Source organism: Capsicum annuum, chromosome 8 (assembly GCF_002878395.1).
Source record: "Capsicum annuum cultivar UCD-10X-F1 chromosome 8, UCD10Xv1.1, whole genome shotgun sequence".
In the NCBI taxonomy this organism is placed as follows: Eukaryota; Viridiplantae; Streptophyta; class Magnoliopsida; order Solanales; family Solanaceae; genus Capsicum; species Capsicum annuum.
The window spans coordinates 163,478,401-163,497,166 of record NC_061118.1 but is presented as its reverse complement, the minus strand read 5'-3'; the positions used below and the strand labels follow the sequence as shown (position 1 = coordinate 163,497,166).

General features: G+C 33.7%; 2 protein-coding genes across 8 annotated transcripts; one reads left to right on the top strand and one right to left on the bottom strand.

Annotated features, from left to right (window-relative positions):
* The first annotated feature begins 1,561 nt into the window (after nucleotides 1–1,561).
* Nucleotides 1,562–10,039, top strand: LOC107840142. Of its 7 annotated transcripts, none has more exons than XM_047394987.1 (11): nucleotides 1,563–1,930; nucleotides 2,559–2,660; nucleotides 2,790–2,934; nucleotides 3,058–3,237; nucleotides 3,535–3,669; nucleotides 3,972–4,054; nucleotides 4,292–4,385; nucleotides 4,605–4,699; nucleotides 5,510–6,726; nucleotides 8,093–8,248; nucleotides 9,775–10,039. In XM_047394987.1, exons 1-8 carry the CDS (start codon nucleotides 1,686–1,688, stop codon nucleotides 4,692–4,694), a joined length of 1,074 nt encoding a protein of 357 aa, XP_047250943.1. In that variant the 5' UTR covers nucleotides 1,563–1,685; the 3' UTR covers nucleotides 4,695–4,699; nucleotides 5,510–6,726; nucleotides 8,093–8,248; nucleotides 9,775–10,039. The 7 variants fall into 7 exon arrangements, with proteins under 7 accessions (XP_047250944.1, XP_047250943.1, XP_047250939.1 ...); XM_047394983.1 differs by having other exon boundaries at nucleotides 2,790–2,949; nucleotides 5,510–5,711; nucleotides 9,803–10,039; XM_047394986.1 differs by having other exon boundaries at nucleotides 2,790–2,949; nucleotides 9,833–10,039.
* Nucleotides 5,582–12,273, bottom strand: LOC107840143 (oligopeptide transporter 4). Its single transcript, XM_016683889.2, has 6 exons — nucleotides 11,749–12,273; nucleotides 11,089–11,186; nucleotides 8,663–9,226; nucleotides 8,079–8,331; nucleotides 7,117–7,299; nucleotides 5,582–6,412 (listed from the first exon to the last, which is right to left on the bottom strand). The coding sequence occupies exons 1-6, from the start codon at nucleotides 12,250–12,252 to the stop codon at nucleotides 5,798–5,800; spliced, it is 2,217 nt and encodes a 738-aa protein (XP_016539375.2). The 5' UTR covers nucleotides 12,253–12,273; the 3' UTR covers nucleotides 5,582–5,797.
* Nucleotides 12,274–18,766: the final 6,493 nt, after the last annotated feature.

Below are 18,766 nucleotides of genomic sequence, written 5' to 3'. Positions count from 1 at the left end.
GATTTTGATCTTACTCAATCTAAACGGTTATAACCTAACATTAGTTTCGTTACAAATCTCATCAATCAGTACTCTATCATTCATCCTGACATTTTACAAAAATATATCACATCAACCTCATACATCACTATGACAAATTGAAATAGACCAAGCATTGATTCCTAATACAATGTCATCTCAACAAATAAGTGCTCTAAGTTGAAATAGACCAAACATTGATCCCTAATACAATGTCATCTCAACAAATAAGTGCTCTAAGTCTCATCTTTTGGTTCTTACCCAAGTCCTGACTCCATCATACAAATCATTCATTAATGTAATACAAACCACCGATACATCTTTAACCACCAGATATCTTCACAGAACTTCCCTCGAGACTTAGAGCTTATTTGTTTGCACTTAATAGAGGTTTGAATTTGAATGGTTCAGACTTCAGACCATTAAGTGCATTTGTTTCTTTATTAAGATTTCAATTCTTAATAAGTTTTAGTCATTCAGATGTAGAATCAAGTCTTAATGGGTCTGAAGAGAAATTTTGGTGTTGGATAATATTCACCGTCACTCTATTCATAATCATCAATCACCATCATTAACCATCTCTACTACCATTGTCAACCACCACCCACCACCTCCACCATCTCAACCACCATCGATAACAGATATCGCTACCAACCACTATTGTCAATCGTTACCACACCTACTACATCTATTACCTAATTATATTCACCACCACCACCACCGTCAACAACACTACTATCATCAACCACTACCGGTCAATCCCTACTATCGACCAACTCATTTATCATAATTAGCACCACCGCTAACTACCACTAATACATCACAACCTCCGCACATTCTTTGGCCGCCACCACCATTGTCACTAGTACTATCACTTCAACCACTACCATTGCTACAATTTATCTCTACTAACAATCATCTCCAACTAGCACCAACACATTGTCAAACCATTATGCATTCATTTTTCAGCATTCACAATCAACACCTCCAACTACTAACATCAAGCAACGTCACTTCACCATTACTATCAAACGCCACCATCATAACAGTCACTACAATACCAATCATCACAACTATCACCACCAACATTATTAATCACTAACATCAATCATTGTCACTGCAACCACCGTTATAAACCATCTCCACTATCACTAACAAACATAAATATTTTTTTCAATCAAATAATAATTTTATTGTATTAAATTACATATTTTTTTGATATATAATTAGTTTTTTATTTGAATTATATTTTTTATTTTATTATATACACAAATAATTTTTTTTCACATTCAGATGTTGAAAAAAAATAATTTTAATCATTCAATTTTCAGACGCAGAGACAACATGATTCAAACCTGTGAATCTTAAAAAAAATAAAAAATGCAGCCTTAATACCATTTCAAGGTCAATGATAATATTTATGTTTATATATAAACTTCCAACATTTAATTCTAGTTACTTAAATTAATATGTACTCTAAATTTATTAAATTATTTAATTATAATTTTTTTTTATAAGAATATTCTTTAATAATAGTAATAAAAATAAAAAGGAACTAAAACTGTTCAGAGGGACTATTTCGATTTCCGTCCGGGTCGTCGCAGAAAAACACTGGAAGGCTTCTTTCGCGGTCTCAGTCCAGTTTAGCCGCCACTTACGACGGCGTAATGGCGACGGCAATTTCCCGGCATCGGAGTTATAATCTTTCATCGCCGTTAATCCTCCGGTGGTTCAGGTCACAAGCGACACTGAAAGCATTAGCTAAAGCATCAGAAGACAAAATCCCAAATCTCATCCTCTATAATTATCCTTCTTTTTCCGGAGCTTACTCTGCGCTTTTCGCTCACCTCTATCACTCTCGTCTCAACATCCCTTACCTCGTCTTGCCTTTCTCTTCCATTGAACCCTTCAGGTACCTTTTGCTTATATCTTCTCAGTACAAAAATGCTATTCCCTCTCTCTCTCAATTCCGATTGTGAGAGTTAAACAGTTAAATTCTTACTGTGAATTCGGAGGTGGAGTCTTCATTTAATTTGAAACAAAGTTATATATTTGGAAATTAGTAAGAAGTAGTACAAGTCACAATGATTGACAATTGAAAAATATTTAAAAGATATATGAAAAAGTTATGATCAAACATAGACCTTTTTTAATCTCGATATCCATAAGGTGCTAAATCAATTGGGACCGAGGGAGTATAAAGAAGGAGGCTTGACATAAGATAGTTTAACACTACAATGAATCATATAGAGATACAAGAATTAGGATATAGAGGATTCATATAGTGGACCTTAACTAATTTTGATGGACGAGTAGTTGATTGATTAAGCAAAGCTGTTAGGTCAAGGTAATTTGCACTGAAGGGAGGTTTGATCACTGAACAGAAGGAAATAGCAAAGGAACTTCTGCGTTGCTCACATAGTTGAAGAACAATAGAATTCACAATATTACCCTGTAGTCTTTACTTTATTCTTTATTCGGCTCGTTTCTTGAATTGAACATGGATAATTCTTTTTTTGCCTTTGTAATTTTATTGATAGAGTTGAAGACTTGTGTATTGACGGGCTGCAAAATTGCTACTTCCTTGATTTTGTTGGTCCAAAAGGATTTGCAGCTGAGCTTGCTCAGCGGACCTCATGCCAGTAAGTTTTTCTTATTTATTTATAAATAAACATAAATTTCTTCAGATGCTGGTTGTTCTGTTGATATTCACTTTGACAGTGATTCTGGAAGTTGGAGATGGACTATGAATTGATTTTTAATTAAACTAGGATACTAGGGTTTGATCACCGAAAGTCTGTGCTATCCAAGATCCATTTGAATCAAAGTTATGGTAGGAGTCTCACGTTTCATGTCAACCTCGAGAAAGCTAGTTCAGTTGCTGTTTATGAACATTTCTCTTCTAGGCTTTCAGAGGTTGGATCCAATAAGGTGCATTCTATTGTGTTTGTCATTGGCAATACTTGTTTTTTAGCTAGATTGTTTTTCAAAAGCGACTGGCTCCTAAAGTGGTGATGTATGTGTTTTTTAAACTCACAGGGGGATGCTATCTGCTTGCTGAACTCTACTATTCAAGATCGAGTGGAAGATGTTCTAAAATATATAGAGGATGGAGATCTTCACAGGTGGAGTTTGCCTGATATTAGGGCCTTTGGGATTGGAATTAACCAGTGGCGTTCAAAATTGAACTGCATCATTAATCCACATTTGTATGAACAGGTTCGCAGTTCTTTTTTCTTTTTTGCTTGGGGGTGGGATGTGGGGGTTGTGGGTGGGGGTCACTTGGTTGTCTAGGATGGAAGACTGGAGATAATAAAGTATGCATTTGATGCTATGTAGTTTTTCCATATTATTGCACTCAAATGGAGTTGATCAAGATAAGATCATGTTGCATTCCCTTTTACATAATATGTTTTCTTTCAGCAGAGTCCAACTCTCCACTTTGTGGGATTATACTGGGTATGCTGTTGTTTTCCCTCCGTAGAGTCTAACTAATATTTTTTCTCCTTAAAACAGCTAGTGGGAATTTGCACCGGTGATTTAATTGCTAATGGAAACTCCCATATTTCAAATAGGCTGGCTGCTGCACACAAGATGCTTGATAAGTTTTTTAAAGTTCGGCTAGGGAGAGGACTTTATGGTGAATGCTTGGTAAAGAAGTCTTTTATGATGCTTTCTTTTGAATTGGCAACTTAACTCACAACCTCAAAAATACACTGAAGTCTATGAGAGCATAGCTAAATGTATGTCAGGATTTAAAGTATTTAGTTTCAGGTGCTCAATAACATGTTATACAACTGTATGCTTGACTTGTTTTCAATCTTCTATTGATTTTCCATATGCCGGGCTATTCATTCTTAGCCAACTACATCTATTCCAGTTATAATTCTAATTTTTGTTTCCTTTTATCAGGATAATTAAGTAAAGTATTTAAACTCTATTTTATCTTTTAGGGGGTTAGAGCTGATGGCAACCCAGACTTAAGTGATGAAATTGGCAAGGAACTAAGCAAGAAAAGCGCTTCAGTTGGACTAAGGTTTATGTTTGTATATCTTCTTCTTTTTTTCTCAACGTGTTGCAGGGGCATTGAGGCCATTTTTATTACTTTACTTTCGAACCTGAAAGATCATAAGCTGCATCAGAAATTAAAAGCTTCATATCCAGATTTATGACTAGTATTATGCTAAAAGAGCATACCCTAAAGTTACTTGTTGCTTTTACCACAATTAGTACATATAATTTCTGCATTTACTTTGAATCTGTTATACCCCAGGCCTATAGGAGCAGTCATATACCTTCAGCGGAAGAATCTCAAGATGTGTCTGAGGACTCTAGATGCTGCTACTGATACTTCAGAAATTGCCAAGGTCTGCATCACAATTTACTTGTTTTGGTGGTTATTTACTTATTTATTTCTTTTCATCTTGAATATGCTCCTCACCACTAAGCTAGTCAGTGACTCCTTATACTATCTTTGAAATTATGCTGCCAGCTATGCTTGTCCCATTCACCCTCCCACAATCAAACACAGACTCGTGCTCTTTACTTTTCGTACCAACAAATACTTTGCTTCTTTAAACATGCAGGCATATGGTGGTGGTGGTTCGCCGAGTTCTAGTTCATTCATAATTCGGATGGATGAGTATAACCAGTGGCTCTCAGTGCATTCATCCTAAGTGGGGTATGATATGAAATTCCATTCTCTTCATACATGTACGAGTCACTGAACTCCTTTAAATTGTTTATCGGAGATATATGCACTCTTGAAGTAATCATTTTGCTTAGGCAAATAAGAGGTAGTGTATACTTAAAATGGCATCAAGGGGATGCAGAAGTGCAAAAAAGACTAAATTAAGAAAGAAGAATGAAGAAGGATGAAATCTTGGAGGGACCATCAGTTAATTGAAAGGAAATCTTTTTCTTCTTCTTCTTCTTCTTCTTTTTTTTTGGATTGGTAGTCAAAAGGAAATCTTGAAATTGGCGAAAATCTTTAAGTTCTTCCACTGGCTGTTCCTTACAGCCAAAAAAGAAAATAGAAGAAAGAGAGTGTTGTAACTTGTAAGGCATCTCATTTTTGCTCGGGCTATATGCATTTTGTCCCTTGTGTTATTTATCGGCTTTCCTACAAAATTTGTTAGAAATTGATGATATGATGTTCATATTCATTATATGTATATGGATATAGAAATATTCACAACCACATAGGGTTTGGAATCATATTGTTGGCTGTGTTCATCTGTTAGTTGCTCCTCTACTTTAGACTAGATTCATAATTGCTCTTCATCAGAAATGAACTCATAATTGCTTAGAAAACATCTTGTTAGTAAATTTTGAGTTGTTATGATACCTCCCTCAAAAGAAAGTATTCCGTGTTTGTGCATGTTTTAGTTGTTCCTCTTGGTACATCGGACTGATGGATGCATAGTGGCTTTCAGTATCAGAGAACATCTTCGCAGATTGTAACTATGTGACTATTTTTTTTTATAACCAGGATTGGGGAAGATAGAGCCCGACAATTTAATTACTTCCATGGCAAATGTAATTGCAGTTGAATACAGTAGAACTGTGAAAGATGTGAGCAGTCCTTTTCCACAAGAATGTTGGTCATTACTTACAAGAGAGAATTTAGGTGGGAGAAATAGTACAAAGAACCTGAACATGCAATAACTCGGTGATGATTTTCCAGAATATAGGTGTGTAACTTCTGAATACTACTTGAGAGAACATAGAGAGTTTTTTGGGACCTTAAATACACAAAAATTATACTGAATATATCCACTTATCTAGCTGGACACCCATCAACAGCTATGCCTTTGGCTGTTGGACAAGTTGCCAATTCGCAGTGTTCTCCGTTGGTACCCCACCATGTCAGCCCTTTTTGCTCCATTCCTAACGAGAAATATAGTAGGACTGCCATGAAAGCTACTCCTGCATCCAGCGCTGCAGATAGAATGTAGTTGTATCTTTGCCACCATTGCTTTCGGTATCGGAAGATGAAGAAGTTGAAAATTGTGCCAACAATGACCCATGCATTATAGTTTAATGGTGTTGCTGGTGGCATGGCACCTGTTGCTCCCAGAAGAACTGGAAGGTTGATCAGGGGAATCCATGACTGTGTTGGAAACACTTTATGCAATAGCCACACTATTACAGGTCCTACTGCGCCTCCAAGGAAGAACCAGTTCATGGAGCTGTAGTTCCCAAAAGTTCCAAAAATCCTTTTTGGTCCGACTAAACCCCAGATAACTGATGCATCAAAAAAGACACGATCGCCTGGGCATGTCCATGGACTGTCTGATGGGAGGAGATCATCTTGACATATGTTCTCGATGGAGTTTAGCAGCCACCATGCCACGGATATGTTGATAGTTCCGGAAATTATTGTTCCTAAAAACTGGAATATAACCAAACAAGAATGAAAAATATTCTTTGTTCTCGAATTTATCGTTGTCTGGAATACTGATAAATTATAGCTGCTGGAAAAATTGACTAGGCTAGTGAAATAACGTGTCTCAGTACTTCCTGGTGAAAGATAAGCTGCTAAATTCTGTTATATGTTGATAGATTATGAAATCCTAACTCTCCTCCGTATTAACTTGTTTTTCTTGTATGCTCAGTTTTATTCTACCCTTTATGGCTTTTTTAATGGGCACTGCACTCATAATTTAGCATTCATCTGATTGGAGAACTATCTGCGTACAAATTGAGGTGAATGGCTTTTGGTGCTTTCCGTGTTTTCTTAAAAGTAAAAATAAAATTGGGTTGCGAGGAGATTGGGCTTTTAGTGATGAGTTTGGAAATGCAAACTAAGTCGTCAGTCTATTGAAGTGATGCTCAAGTCTAACCATCGATGCAGTGATCTAATGTCTGCATTTCGTGTCATTTATATCTTGGCGCATAAGCATCTTTTTTCTCTGAACTAAGACGCTGGTGACTAATCTGAATGTCTCAAAAGATATGGAGAAGCTTCTTCATTGTGGATTTGTGGTCTCCCTACCTAGGAAATTATTAGTGCTAATCTTTACTGTATACCAGAAGCTCCCAAGTTCATCATTGCTGTATTTCCAAATTTTGGCAGAAATGATAAAGTGAATATACCTGAACCAAAAACATTGATCGAGGGGGGATCTTCATGTAGTGGCCCAGTTTGAAGTCACTGAGGAAAGAGACAGCCTGTGACATACTCATGTATCCATAGACTTTGAAGCACACGTTGGCTATTGGTCGTCCTGGTAGTATTATTCCCATGACATACTCGGTGATTATGTTCAAGCCGGGGGTCTGCACATTAACATCATAAATAAGAAGCTTGGAAAGAACTCTATTGAAATAACAAGGGTGATGATCTTGGATATGTTCTTGTAATAAATACAACTAGTTTAAGGTAGCAGATATTGATCAGGGCTTGCATATTGATATGTTGAACAAAAAGAGTGAATGTTAGTCATTTAGTAGTGCTTACAGCTTCCAATAGTAGTAGATTAAGATTTCTCTGGAAGCTCGATGCAAATACCCTTTTTTTTAGTCGGGGCTTGCATATTGGTATGTTAAACAAAGAGTGAAAGTTATTTAGTAGTGCTTACCGCTTCCAATAATGTTACATTAAGATTTCTTTTGAAGCTCGATGCTAATAGCCTTTTTTTAGCAGGATAACAGTTGAAGCATGGTTGGTGTGGGGTTGAGTCGTAGTCTGTAGCTAGGAGGGTTTGGTGTAGCTTGGTTGGTAGTTCAAGGGTTGGGGGAGGGGGGTCCTTGGTTTGTTATTGTACTTTATGTTTGTGGATGGCGTATCTCTGTTAGTTTATCTTGTTGCTCACTTCCGCCGTATTTTTTGTATACGGTCTTTGTCTTGAGCCGGGGGTCTATCGGAAACAGCCCCTCTACTTCTTCGGAGGTAGTGGTATGGACTGCGTACACTTTACCCTCCCCAGACCCCACTATGTGGGAATATACTGGGCTTGTTGTTGTTGTTGTATAACAGTTGAAGCATGCTAATTAATCTGACAGGCAAAACATGTTTGTGGTGCTAAATGTAAGTGTAAATGTGTATGCTTTATCACCTGGTTTGTTGTAGCTGTTATGATGCTGATTGGAAGCGTGAAGATAAAAGCAATAGCACTTGCAAATAGAAGCCCCCACCATGGCATCTGGACTTGGTTATTCAAGAAAATGCAGAGGATTAGGGAGACTGCTAGTGTCACCAGAAGCAATGCATTAAACCACCACGAAGGTATGTCCTTGTATTTCCTCATTAGTCTTGTATGAATATCCTCCTTTCCCTTATATGAAGCTCGGAATCTTTCATATATTTCCCTACGTATTGCAAGTGGACAATAAAGATAATCCTTAACCACTATTGTTGTAGCTTATTAATAAGCAATTGTGAACCATATTCATAGTGCTACTTAATTGTGGAAAGTTTATGCTAAACAGCTCTATATATGTAGCAACTAAGTGAAGAAATGTAAGATAAATTAACACATTAACTTTGGGATGATAAGCCATGTAGTTTCATTAGAACTTTTTAAAAAAAAAATTAAAAAAAAGATAGTTTTCCTCAACTTTAACTTTAGCTCTAGATTGTAGAACACAAGGTGCAGTTTGACAAAATAGTAGTACTGTCTTGATAGTAAATGTGTTTTACCTTCCATAGAACAATGCCACGTGTGTAAGAGTGGATGCTATAGTAGCAAAACCAAAACCGTAAGTGAGAGCAAAGAACATGCTCATATTTATCCGCCCTTGCTCCTCATATTTCCCAATATCTAGCTCAAACTTGTCATTCACAATGGCTGAGATATCGTACTTCTGACCTTGTGATGTGAATAAGTGCGATGAGAAAATGGGAAATTTGGAAGCACCATACAAGTCAAACCCCCAATATGCTATTGGGATCACGATGTATATTATCAACATGTACCCTGCGAAGACGTTGACGATGGCAAAGAAAGGGCAGATGAGGGGGCTGAACAAGAAGGATGCCACAGCAGACCAATCTAGGGTTATAGCTCCAAGCCCAAGGCCCCTCATGCCTGATCCAATTTGCTGAGCTGTTACTGATTTGGAGAATACCCAGCAGATCCATGAGATGCTCGTGAGCGTTGAGAATAGATATCCTGGTACTAGATACCAGCAAAAGCTGCATACCAATGCAATGAGGAAAAACTTTGCTCTGGACATGCGCTGATCATCTTTCTCATGCAAGGCCCTGCAAAAATCAATGTGTGTTACGATTTACTGCACCTTTGACTCGTTTGAAAAAGAAAATTACTGCGATACAGTTTACTGTGAGGACAGTTGAGTTGACCATTGCATAATTTTCAACTGAATGAGAAATTTTCGAGCACTAATAGAAACTTACAATGAGGATTCATATAGTTGACTGCAACTTGATTGGGATTGAGGTATAGTTGTTTCATAGAACATACAAAATGATGGTAAAATTGGATTTATGATGCGTTGGACTGTAAAAATTTGGTCCAGGACATCCTAGGAAAAGGGTGGAGGGAAGAGAGAAAAAAAGATATATTTTACAGCTATATGTGTCTTGTTTTTAATTTGTTTCTTACTTTCCTTTCTTATATGATCCGACAAAAAAATGCCATTTTTCTGTATTTAGTAAGTTTTTCATTCCTGCATTCACTTGTACCCCTGAACTATTAACTGTTGAGCATATCTATGAAACCTCAACTGCAAATAATCCATTTTACAAGAAGGCTGTAATTCCTTTTTTTTTTTTTGCATGATATGTATCAGGAAAATGAGTTAAGCTGTGATCTTGCAGATGTTAGACTTCTTTTCATGATTGGTGTAGGATTTTTGATTGGTTGTCGTATCATTATGGCACTTGGCACTCGGCAGTCAGCAGTAAGCAGGGGAAATTAAAGGGAGGATTTCAAATTACTATTGCAAATTTTTACTTATTTTTGTATATCAAACACATTGCAAAAGAGGTTAGTCCACTAACGATCAACTGCGAAATGCTATCAATGTACAAATGTGAATTCAGTTTGACGTGCCACACCTCCTTTTACTAAGTAGCAGGAGTTCTCATATCTTACATTACGCTACTTGTGCTAAGAATTATAGTGAAAAAGTACCTAAGCCTTTTTATTTCCACACACCGAAAAAGCAAAAGGTGTTGAGTATTATGTGAAGTTTTTCATTTTTGGAAAAGTTTTTGAGTTTTGAAAGTTTGAAACTTACAAGGTGCCGTTGTTCTGAGTTAATAATGGCAGTAGGGGCCGACAAGATCTATAAGCTGGCTGTCAGCTGTCAAAGCCCAAAGGATCAATTTAACTTGCACGTGACCAAACACATCTCATCTAACCTTTGAACTAGTATATACACTGGTCATTTTCCGCCCTTGGCAGTTGCATTATTTTATTAACAAGTGTGGATGGAACGTGGTCAAATGGAAGAAGCACATGGTTTAGCAAATCTAGAATCAGCTACTCCCTACTTATTAGATAATTATTTTAGATTAGAACAGGCTTAAGAACTTAGGGGTCGTTTGGTGTGAGGTATAAGTAATAATAGTCTCGGATAAAATGTAGGATCATGTCTGGTTTGAGGTATTAGTTAGTCGAAGGATTATTTATCCCATCATTTATGCTCTAGTGATGGGATAAGTTATCCCATATATGTGGTGGGATAACTTGTTTCCAACCAAAGGACCCCAAAGTGTAATCATTAGTTCATAGAGAATTATATGTTACTCCTATAGATTATTGGGCACGAGATATTCCAGTTACAGTTTGGGACTGGAAGGAAAATAAATACTTGTCTGTGTATTTTCCGCACGACTTGGCAACAAAAATGTATAGTGAATAAATTAATTTGAGATGTTGAATATTGTATGTGGGTCAAAATCTTAGTCTAGTTTTTAAGTTAAATAAAGTTAGAAGACGTTAAAAAGAATGTATTTTAGGATCCATTTAAAATAGATATATCTGCTATACTTGAGGACTAAACAATTGAAACTAAACCTATTCTACTGCTTAAGAAATACACAAAATTGGATAAATTGTAAAAAATGAAACTCATCAATCATAAGAAAATTGACATTACCGGAAAAGTGAGACCTGAACCAAAGTACCAGGCCACCACATGTGGGCGGGCTCCACTACGTACTTCCTTAGAAGTCCAGCCCATCCATATCCCAAAACCTGCATTTCAAAACAAACGCTTTTAAGTTTGGACAAGTTACAGTTTTGGCCTGTTGTAAAATTAATTACAATAATTAGTCAAATATACCCAAAAAGAATAAAAATACTATACTACTTTGTATCAAAAATATATACTTTATATTAACGTACAAGAAATATACAGTTGCTGGCCATTATTTTAGTGGAAGGCTACTTATATCAATCTCTCAAGTCTTACCCACTATTTTAGTGCAGTTAAATGACTCCACCTCCCATTCGATATGTGTTAGTAATATGGAAAAGAGGCAATGAAAAATTTCAACGAAGTTGCAAAATTTTTTTAGGAAGTATCAAACGAAAAAAAAAAAAATTCTTCGAAGAAAGATATTCTAGCGTCAACTTTCTTACATCACTTAAAACGATAAAACAAAACTTACACAAAAACGATAAAGTATTTTAGTTCTGTATAAAGAAATCTACATCATATATATCAAGTCACTTGAATGATAACTGTAAATAACTCGCATGTCCTTTTTTGTGCTCTTTATGTAACAATACAACGATGAAGGTGAAACTTTTTTACCTGAGTAGTAATAATAAGAAGCCAACCAGCCAAAAATGAGATATTCCTGTGATAAAAAGCTTTGATAATAGTCACAATTCCAACAGCATAAGCTGAACCATTCCCAAAAGCACTTCCAGCATTTGCAAATATAGAAATGAGGACATGTTCCTTCATGTTAAACGGGCCTGGATTCAGCGAAAACAATCTCGACCCGAAGCCAGGTACCCGAAACTTCGTCGTAGGTAGAACCGTAGCTAAGAAGTGACCAATTGGTAGAGTTGCTACTTGGATTGTTATTTGTGTTATAACTAAAGGCTCTGTCCGATAGGAAAAAAATTGGTTGAGAAAGGAGAGTAAACAGCAAGAGAAAAGGCCCAAAAACCACATTCTAAATGTCCATACGGGTAGGGTCGGGTCATCGGTGTTGGTCACCGTTAACCGGACTTGTTCAATCGGTGAAACATCTTCTTCGTTATCGGAGTTGGTGGCTCTGGAGAGAGATTCTGGCTGGTAAGTTCCCATAGTGAAACAACTTGACTAAAATTAGAGAATGTATGTGTGCTATAAAAATACAAAGGCTAACGCAAGTATAGTGGTGGTCCTACTATTTAATGCATGGGGATTCAAATTTTGTTTTTTTATTTCGACAATATGGGCTGCATGTTGACTTACCATATTCAACGCTAAAATTGAGGACTACTTGCTGGAGTGAGTGTGAATCTATGACGAAATAACATTTTCATCATTTTATGTGTATATTTTCTATTGTTGTACTTGAGCCGAGGGTCTTTCGGAAACAACCTCGATCTTTAACTCCTCGAGACTTTACCCTCCTCAGATCTCACTTGTGGGATTCTACTAGATATGTTATTTACTTTCCTCTTTGAGTCGTCGACCAAATAAAGGTAAGATGCAGTGGTTCAAAATGAATCAAAATATTGACTTATTGAGATTTTGTTATATTTCAAAATGTAGATCCGCACGCATACATATCTTGTCTTAGTTGAAATTTCACGGATTGTAGTTGTGTGTGTTTTTAAAACATAAGATGTATGTATGTGTATAAGCGTGTGGGCAGACAGTAGCAGTTAAGGTTTTAAGATACGCAGATACATGTGTATAAGTATATATATGGTATAAAATTGCATAATCTTGATTTGTTATGCAATTTTTTCAAGTATCACTGTAAAAATTAATATGTGGACCAAAAACGCTAATTTGGGTAATTTTTCTTTAGTAGAATGGGCATTGTGGGCCTTCATTTGCAGTAGTCCTGAATTTTAGCAAGTAGAAGAGATTGAAGAAAATGATATTTTTTGGTAAATGGTCTCTACTATGGTTGATGTCTAAAAGTATGTGTATCTTTTGTACGTATATCTCTATGACTCAATGATTTAAGTTACATATATCGATAGTGTAAAGACTTTTATATTATCAACGTAGTTTAACTTGATTCTTGTAGTGGATTAGTGACTTATTACATAGTATAGTATAGGTTATCAGTCAATGCGTATATAACTTAACTTATAAGTGATGACCTGACTGTATAATATTGCACAATCTTCATAAAACTTAATTAAAACACAATGACATGAAATTTGAGCAAGCCAAGGGCCAATTAGCTGCAACAGTACTTAGGTACCATCCTTTACCTTGCAGGATGAATAATTTACTAATTAATAAGTTGGCATGATGTGTTTCTATATTTTTACTTAATGATGCATGTTTTCGGGGATCTGTTATTAATTATTGGCATAGTTATTTCTGTCTGTCTCCTTGATTAATTTATAGGTGAGGAAACCTCAGGCTCGTTTTCCCAATTCATGAGTTGTAAAATCTTAAGGATGCAAATTCCATTGGACTTGGTCATTTGATCAGCTAAGCATGCAGTTTTGTATATATATGTATTTTTGTTTTATTTTTACTCTACATCGGAGATTCCAAGATCCAGAATGTGGGAAATTCTAATTAATTAGTCAACTAATTTGGTTCATTATATATCGCTAGCTAGTTGCATATTTAAGTCATATAATAAAAAAGCACCTAGTAGATTATGTATTTTTTTTTCACTCATCTATTATGATTAGATAGTTGATGATAATTTACAAGATGAAAGATTAACTATGAAGCAAGAACAATGAATTGTGTGCGTGCATATCGTTGAAATAGTTGGTCCAAGTTTATATCGATTCCCTTGGAAACGAAGTTTTGTTCACAAGCTAAATATATCTACTTTTGTCTACGTATCGTAGAGCACAAGAGAGAGATTTTTCTTACACAAGTTAAAAAGGCAAGAAACGTTCATTGTATTTAAGGCAAGAAGATAAGTTATGATCTCATCCACTTTGACACGTTGATAATCCTAGAAGAGATAGTCTAGCGCACTAAAGAATCTCGTTATGGATGAGTCGCTTGATCACATCTTCCAGTTGTTAAGGGGCTGTTTCCGCACGAGTACATGGAATACCATCTGTATATGTTTTATTTATTTAAATTTCTTATTCTTATCTATGATACCAAATATAACAACACCCCATGGGCCATAGCCCAATATCTAACTAGGACTTGTGTGCCGACTAACTTTTCTATTCATCAGCCCAATAAAAACTCCCATATAAAAAAGGTAGACCAATTCCGGCAATTAGTCTTCAATGGATTCATTTGCAATTCTGATTAATCAGCAATTAAAAATGGCCAAAAGTAAGGGACAGTAAACAATATTTGTCCCATATATTTGATATAATAACTCTTATAAAAGCTAATTTGATAGTGTTATATACTCAGACTTGGAAATGAAATTTGATAAACAAACAGTGGGAGAAACAAGAATTTTTTTATTAATCAACGTGTAGAATACGATTACAACATTGATCACTAAACAAACTCCATTGATGAGCCCGAACCTAGGGAAGAGAGAGAGATGATTTAGGTGAGGGAGAAGAATAAGATGAAGAAGAGAACACTAGTTAGAGAACAGTATTATTTGTCACTCTCTCAACGTCTCACTTAATTAACACTATAGCTATAATCTATATTTATTTAAAATCTATAATTTATATCTATAATCTATAATATATAATTAACACTATAGCTATAATCTATATTTATTTAAAATCTATAATTTATATCTATAATCTATAATATATAATATATTAAAAGTGTGAATACTCTTAGAAATATGATTTGAACATTTTACCCTACAAGATAGTCTTTTCATAATTTTTAAATTATTATTTAATTTCTTTATAATATTGACTCCTAAAATATATGAGATTATGACTTTAAAATATATGGTAAGGTAAAATAATTATTACTAAATTTTGAAGTTATCAATATTTTTGTTAAAAAAAAATAATTACGTTTCCTTCTTACCAATTATCAAGCAATTATAGTTGAACCTAAGTTCTTTTAACAAACGAAAAGAAAAATTCTTACGAATTAGTTAATGTTGGAGTGTCTGCTTTAGTTTTACCAACTTCTTTTTCCAACATTTCCTTAAATAACAGAAGTTTTTATATAAGAAACTTAGTGAATCATTTATTTTAGTATTTTCAATTAATAATTATTAACTTTTTTAATGCCAAACATTAGACCTCGCGTGTGTAGAATATCTTTTGTTTTTAGAGTCAGAATGAGTGTGAGTAACTAATAATTTTACCAAAAAGATTTTAATTGTTGATTCCTTCTCTATTTAAACTAAACACTAAGTAATATTTAGCACTTTTAAATGTAATTGATCTAAATTATGACACTTAACACTTCTAAATCAATTAAAATTTTATCTTATTTGAAAAATAATTTCTTCAATTATATTTAAGTAATATTTAAAATCAAAATTAACAAGAAACAAACGACTTCATCTACTTCTATTTTTTTTTTCTTATTTTGATTTTGATTCAAGTCTTCTTTTGCCTTCATAATCATCATATTTTGTGTCTTTCTTTATTTCTTCTTATGAATAGCTTTGAAGATTGTATATGAATTATACATGATCAACAATTGATCTCGAGGAATTCTTTTGTCTTGATAATTTCTCTTGTTTCTCTTTCGGCTGAAAATTTTATTTGAAAATTAGGCGAATCAAGCATGTTGTCACAGAATGAAAACAACCCAAAAAATCTAAGATTTCTCTTTTTTTTTCTTTCCCCGTTTTTTATGTAATTGTGAGTTGATTTTGATTATATTATTTAATTATATTTTGAAATATCATTTGTTAATATTATAGTTGGATCTTTCGTTAAACGTATTTGTTGAATTCAAATATAAGGTTGTAGTTAAGTCTCGAATTTGGATATGGAGAGTTTTATTTTCAAGAGGAACCTATAAATTTAGAATTATAATCCGCTCTTTCAATTGTAGGTTTATTAATTACGTTTGAAGGTGGATCAAGTACATTATTCGTTGTAAATCGAGTTTAATCTATTTATTTATAGTCCTTAATTAAAAGACTTTATAATGAGAAAAATTAATTTTAAGTTCTCTTATTTGTTTTTGACATCTCATGTACAAAGACGATTATGAACGTTGATGGAATAGACATAATCCTAGATAAAAGTTTGTTGGAACATGTAATCTAAAACAAGTGAGGAGTCTTGCTACAATTGCTCATAATTGTAGAGCGCCTTAGAAACATTGTTGTTTGTTGAATTCACACATATTCATTATAAATGTATACGTCCAGATAATACATGAGTGTGAAAATCATAGGAGTAACTAAAAAATCGTCCACCAAAAATACATCCAAGGAAATTATTTTCTAATTTTTCTTGAGATTCATTCTACCAATTATTGACTCGTATAGGTGTAGTGTCTTCTTGATAATCAATCCAAAATTGTTATTGTCATTGTAATAAGCTTTCTCTGATTTTAATTTTTTTATATTTATGTTTAAGTTTAATGCGTAGATTCTTATTCATGAAAATAATTAGATTTTTTAGTGTATTATTCTTTATTTAGGTTTGAGTGTATTATAGAATTGAAATAAATATTAAAACTGTGATACTGATTTATTCTGTTACAATATGTTATTTTTTTTGCTTAATACAGGTGGTAGATAAATGTTAGATTAGATTTTAAGAAATTTCAGTGTAAAGGTTAGATATAACTGTATTATTCAGATATCTTGGTTATCGTATTGTTCTGTTAGTATGTGCTATTTTTTCTGCTCAATATAGATGATAAATGAATGTTCAGTCGGACTTTAAGAAATTTTGTGTAAAGGTGAGGTTTAATATTCTTATGATATCTCAATTATCATATTGTTTGTTCTAGTTTCTGTTCTGTTACTATCTATTATTTTTTCTGTAGTAGATGGATATTTGGTCGGACTTTATGACTTTTTATGTAGAAGTTAGGGTTTTAACCGTATTGTTTTATTATAACCTATGTTCTATTATTTTCTATCATTTTTTCTGCTTAATATGGATGGTAGATAAATGTTCAATTTGGCTCTTTTGGTTAAAAGAAAAGATACAACACTTAGATTATTTTGTATCTAGCTTTTCTTTTTAGTGAAATTTTTCATTTTGTGTAGGAGTTTAATTTTATTTCCTCAAATTTATTATGATTAATTATATTTATCGTAAAATAGTAAGGATTTTTAAATTTAAAATATGGTTATATCTAGAATCCATAATCTATCTATAATCTGTATCTATAATCTATAATATATTAAAAGTGTGAAGACCTTTAAAAAAGTGATTTAAACTTTTTGTCCTTCATTAAAACATCCCGCAATATACAAAATCGTCTTTCTCTTATTTTTTTTTTAAATAATTATTATTCAAATATTTAGGATACAAAAAGAAAAATAAGAAAGAATCACATAACTAAAAGGAATTAAATGTAATATGCCAAATTTTTAATTAGGAATCCTACACAACTTTTTAAGAAAAAGTTATCCATGAAAAGAAAAAAAAAATAATTAAGAACCAAACGCTTTTGTTTTTTGTTAGAAGAACCAAACGTTATAAAAAGGGTAGCCCGGTGCCCTAAAGCTACCTCTATGCGCGGTGTCCGGGGAAGGGTCCCACTACAAGGGTGTATCGTACGCAGTCTTACCTTGCATTTCTGCCAGAGGCTGTTTCCAAGGCTTGAACCCGTGACCTCCTGGTCACATGGTAGCAACTTTACCAGTTACTCCAAGGCTCCCCTTCAAGAATTAAACGTTATAATTAAGAAAAAGACGGAAAAGAAAAGGTACCAGTTTATTAATGAAAAAATTTAATTTATTAATGAAAAAATTTTAGGAACCAAATTATACTTTTTTAAAAAACATATGTATGGAAAGAAAAAAATATTTTATTCACGTAAGAATTCATAATATTCAACACTTCTAAATCAAATAGAACTTTACCTTATATAAAATAAAAAAAATGTCTACGGTTCTATTTAGTTATTTGATCAAATTTTACTAGAAAAATATCTTCTTCTTGTATATTTTCTTCTTATTCTTAATTTTGTTTTGATTTTGATTGATGATTAATTAACGTTTTCTTCTTGGATTCTTTAGTTTTTTCTAGCTTTCTTCATTATATGATGTTTCTTTTAAATTTTTGCTTATAGGAAATTAATTTAATTGTAATTAAATCATGAGATTTAGCATATCATCATTATGTTTATTCATATACTTCAATGGTTTTTTTATTTTTTTGAGAAAAGACATCAAATCCCCCTCAACTTGTCGGCAAAACTTACTTTAGGCCCTAAACTAATCAGACAATTATATACTCCCCTTAACATCTTTCATATGAATTAAATTCACCCCATACGGGTGACGTGGCAAAAAAAATACGTGAATTTTTTTTTTAAAGGGCTCACTTTATTATTATTATTATTATTATTATTATTATTATTATTATTATTATTATGTGTGTGTGTATATATTTATATATATAAAATTATTTTAAAAAAATCAAGAACCCAACTTCATCTTCTTCTTCGTCACTCCCCTTCCCTTTCCCCACCCCCACCCCTACCCCCACACCCCATTTCTTCATCTTCTTCGTACCCTCACCTTTTTTCTTTGCAACCCCCT

What these genes read in the sequence shown, in the direction of transcription:
- LOC107840143 (XM_016683889.2), bottom strand. Translation starts at nt 12,252, where the DNA reads ATGGGAACTTACCAGCCAGAATCTCTCTCCAGAGCCACCAACTCCGAT. An exon ending in TTCTTATTATTACTACTCAG is followed by an intron (nt 11,187 to 11,748) that starts GTAAAAAAGTTT and finishes TTTGAAATGCAG; the next exon opens with GTTTTGGGATATGGATGGGC. An exon ending in GTGGCATTGTTCTATGGAAG is followed by an intron (nt 8,332 to 8,662) that starts GTAAAACACATT and finishes TGCAATACGTAG; the next exon opens with GGAAATATATGAAAGATTCC.
- LOC107840142 (XM_047394982.1), top strand. Translation starts at nt 1,686, where the DNA reads ATGGCGACGGCAATTTCCCGGCATCGGAGTTATAATCTTTCATCGCCG. An exon ending in TCTTCCATTGAACCCTTCAG is followed by an intron (nt 1,931 to 2,558) that starts GTACCTTTTGCT and finishes TTTTATTGATAG; the next exon opens with AGTTGAAGACTTGTGTATTG. An exon ending in CAGAGGTTGGATCCAATAAG is followed by an intron (nt 2,950 to 3,057) that starts GTGCATTCTATT and finishes TTAAACTCACAG; the next exon opens with GGGGATGCTATCTGCTTGCT.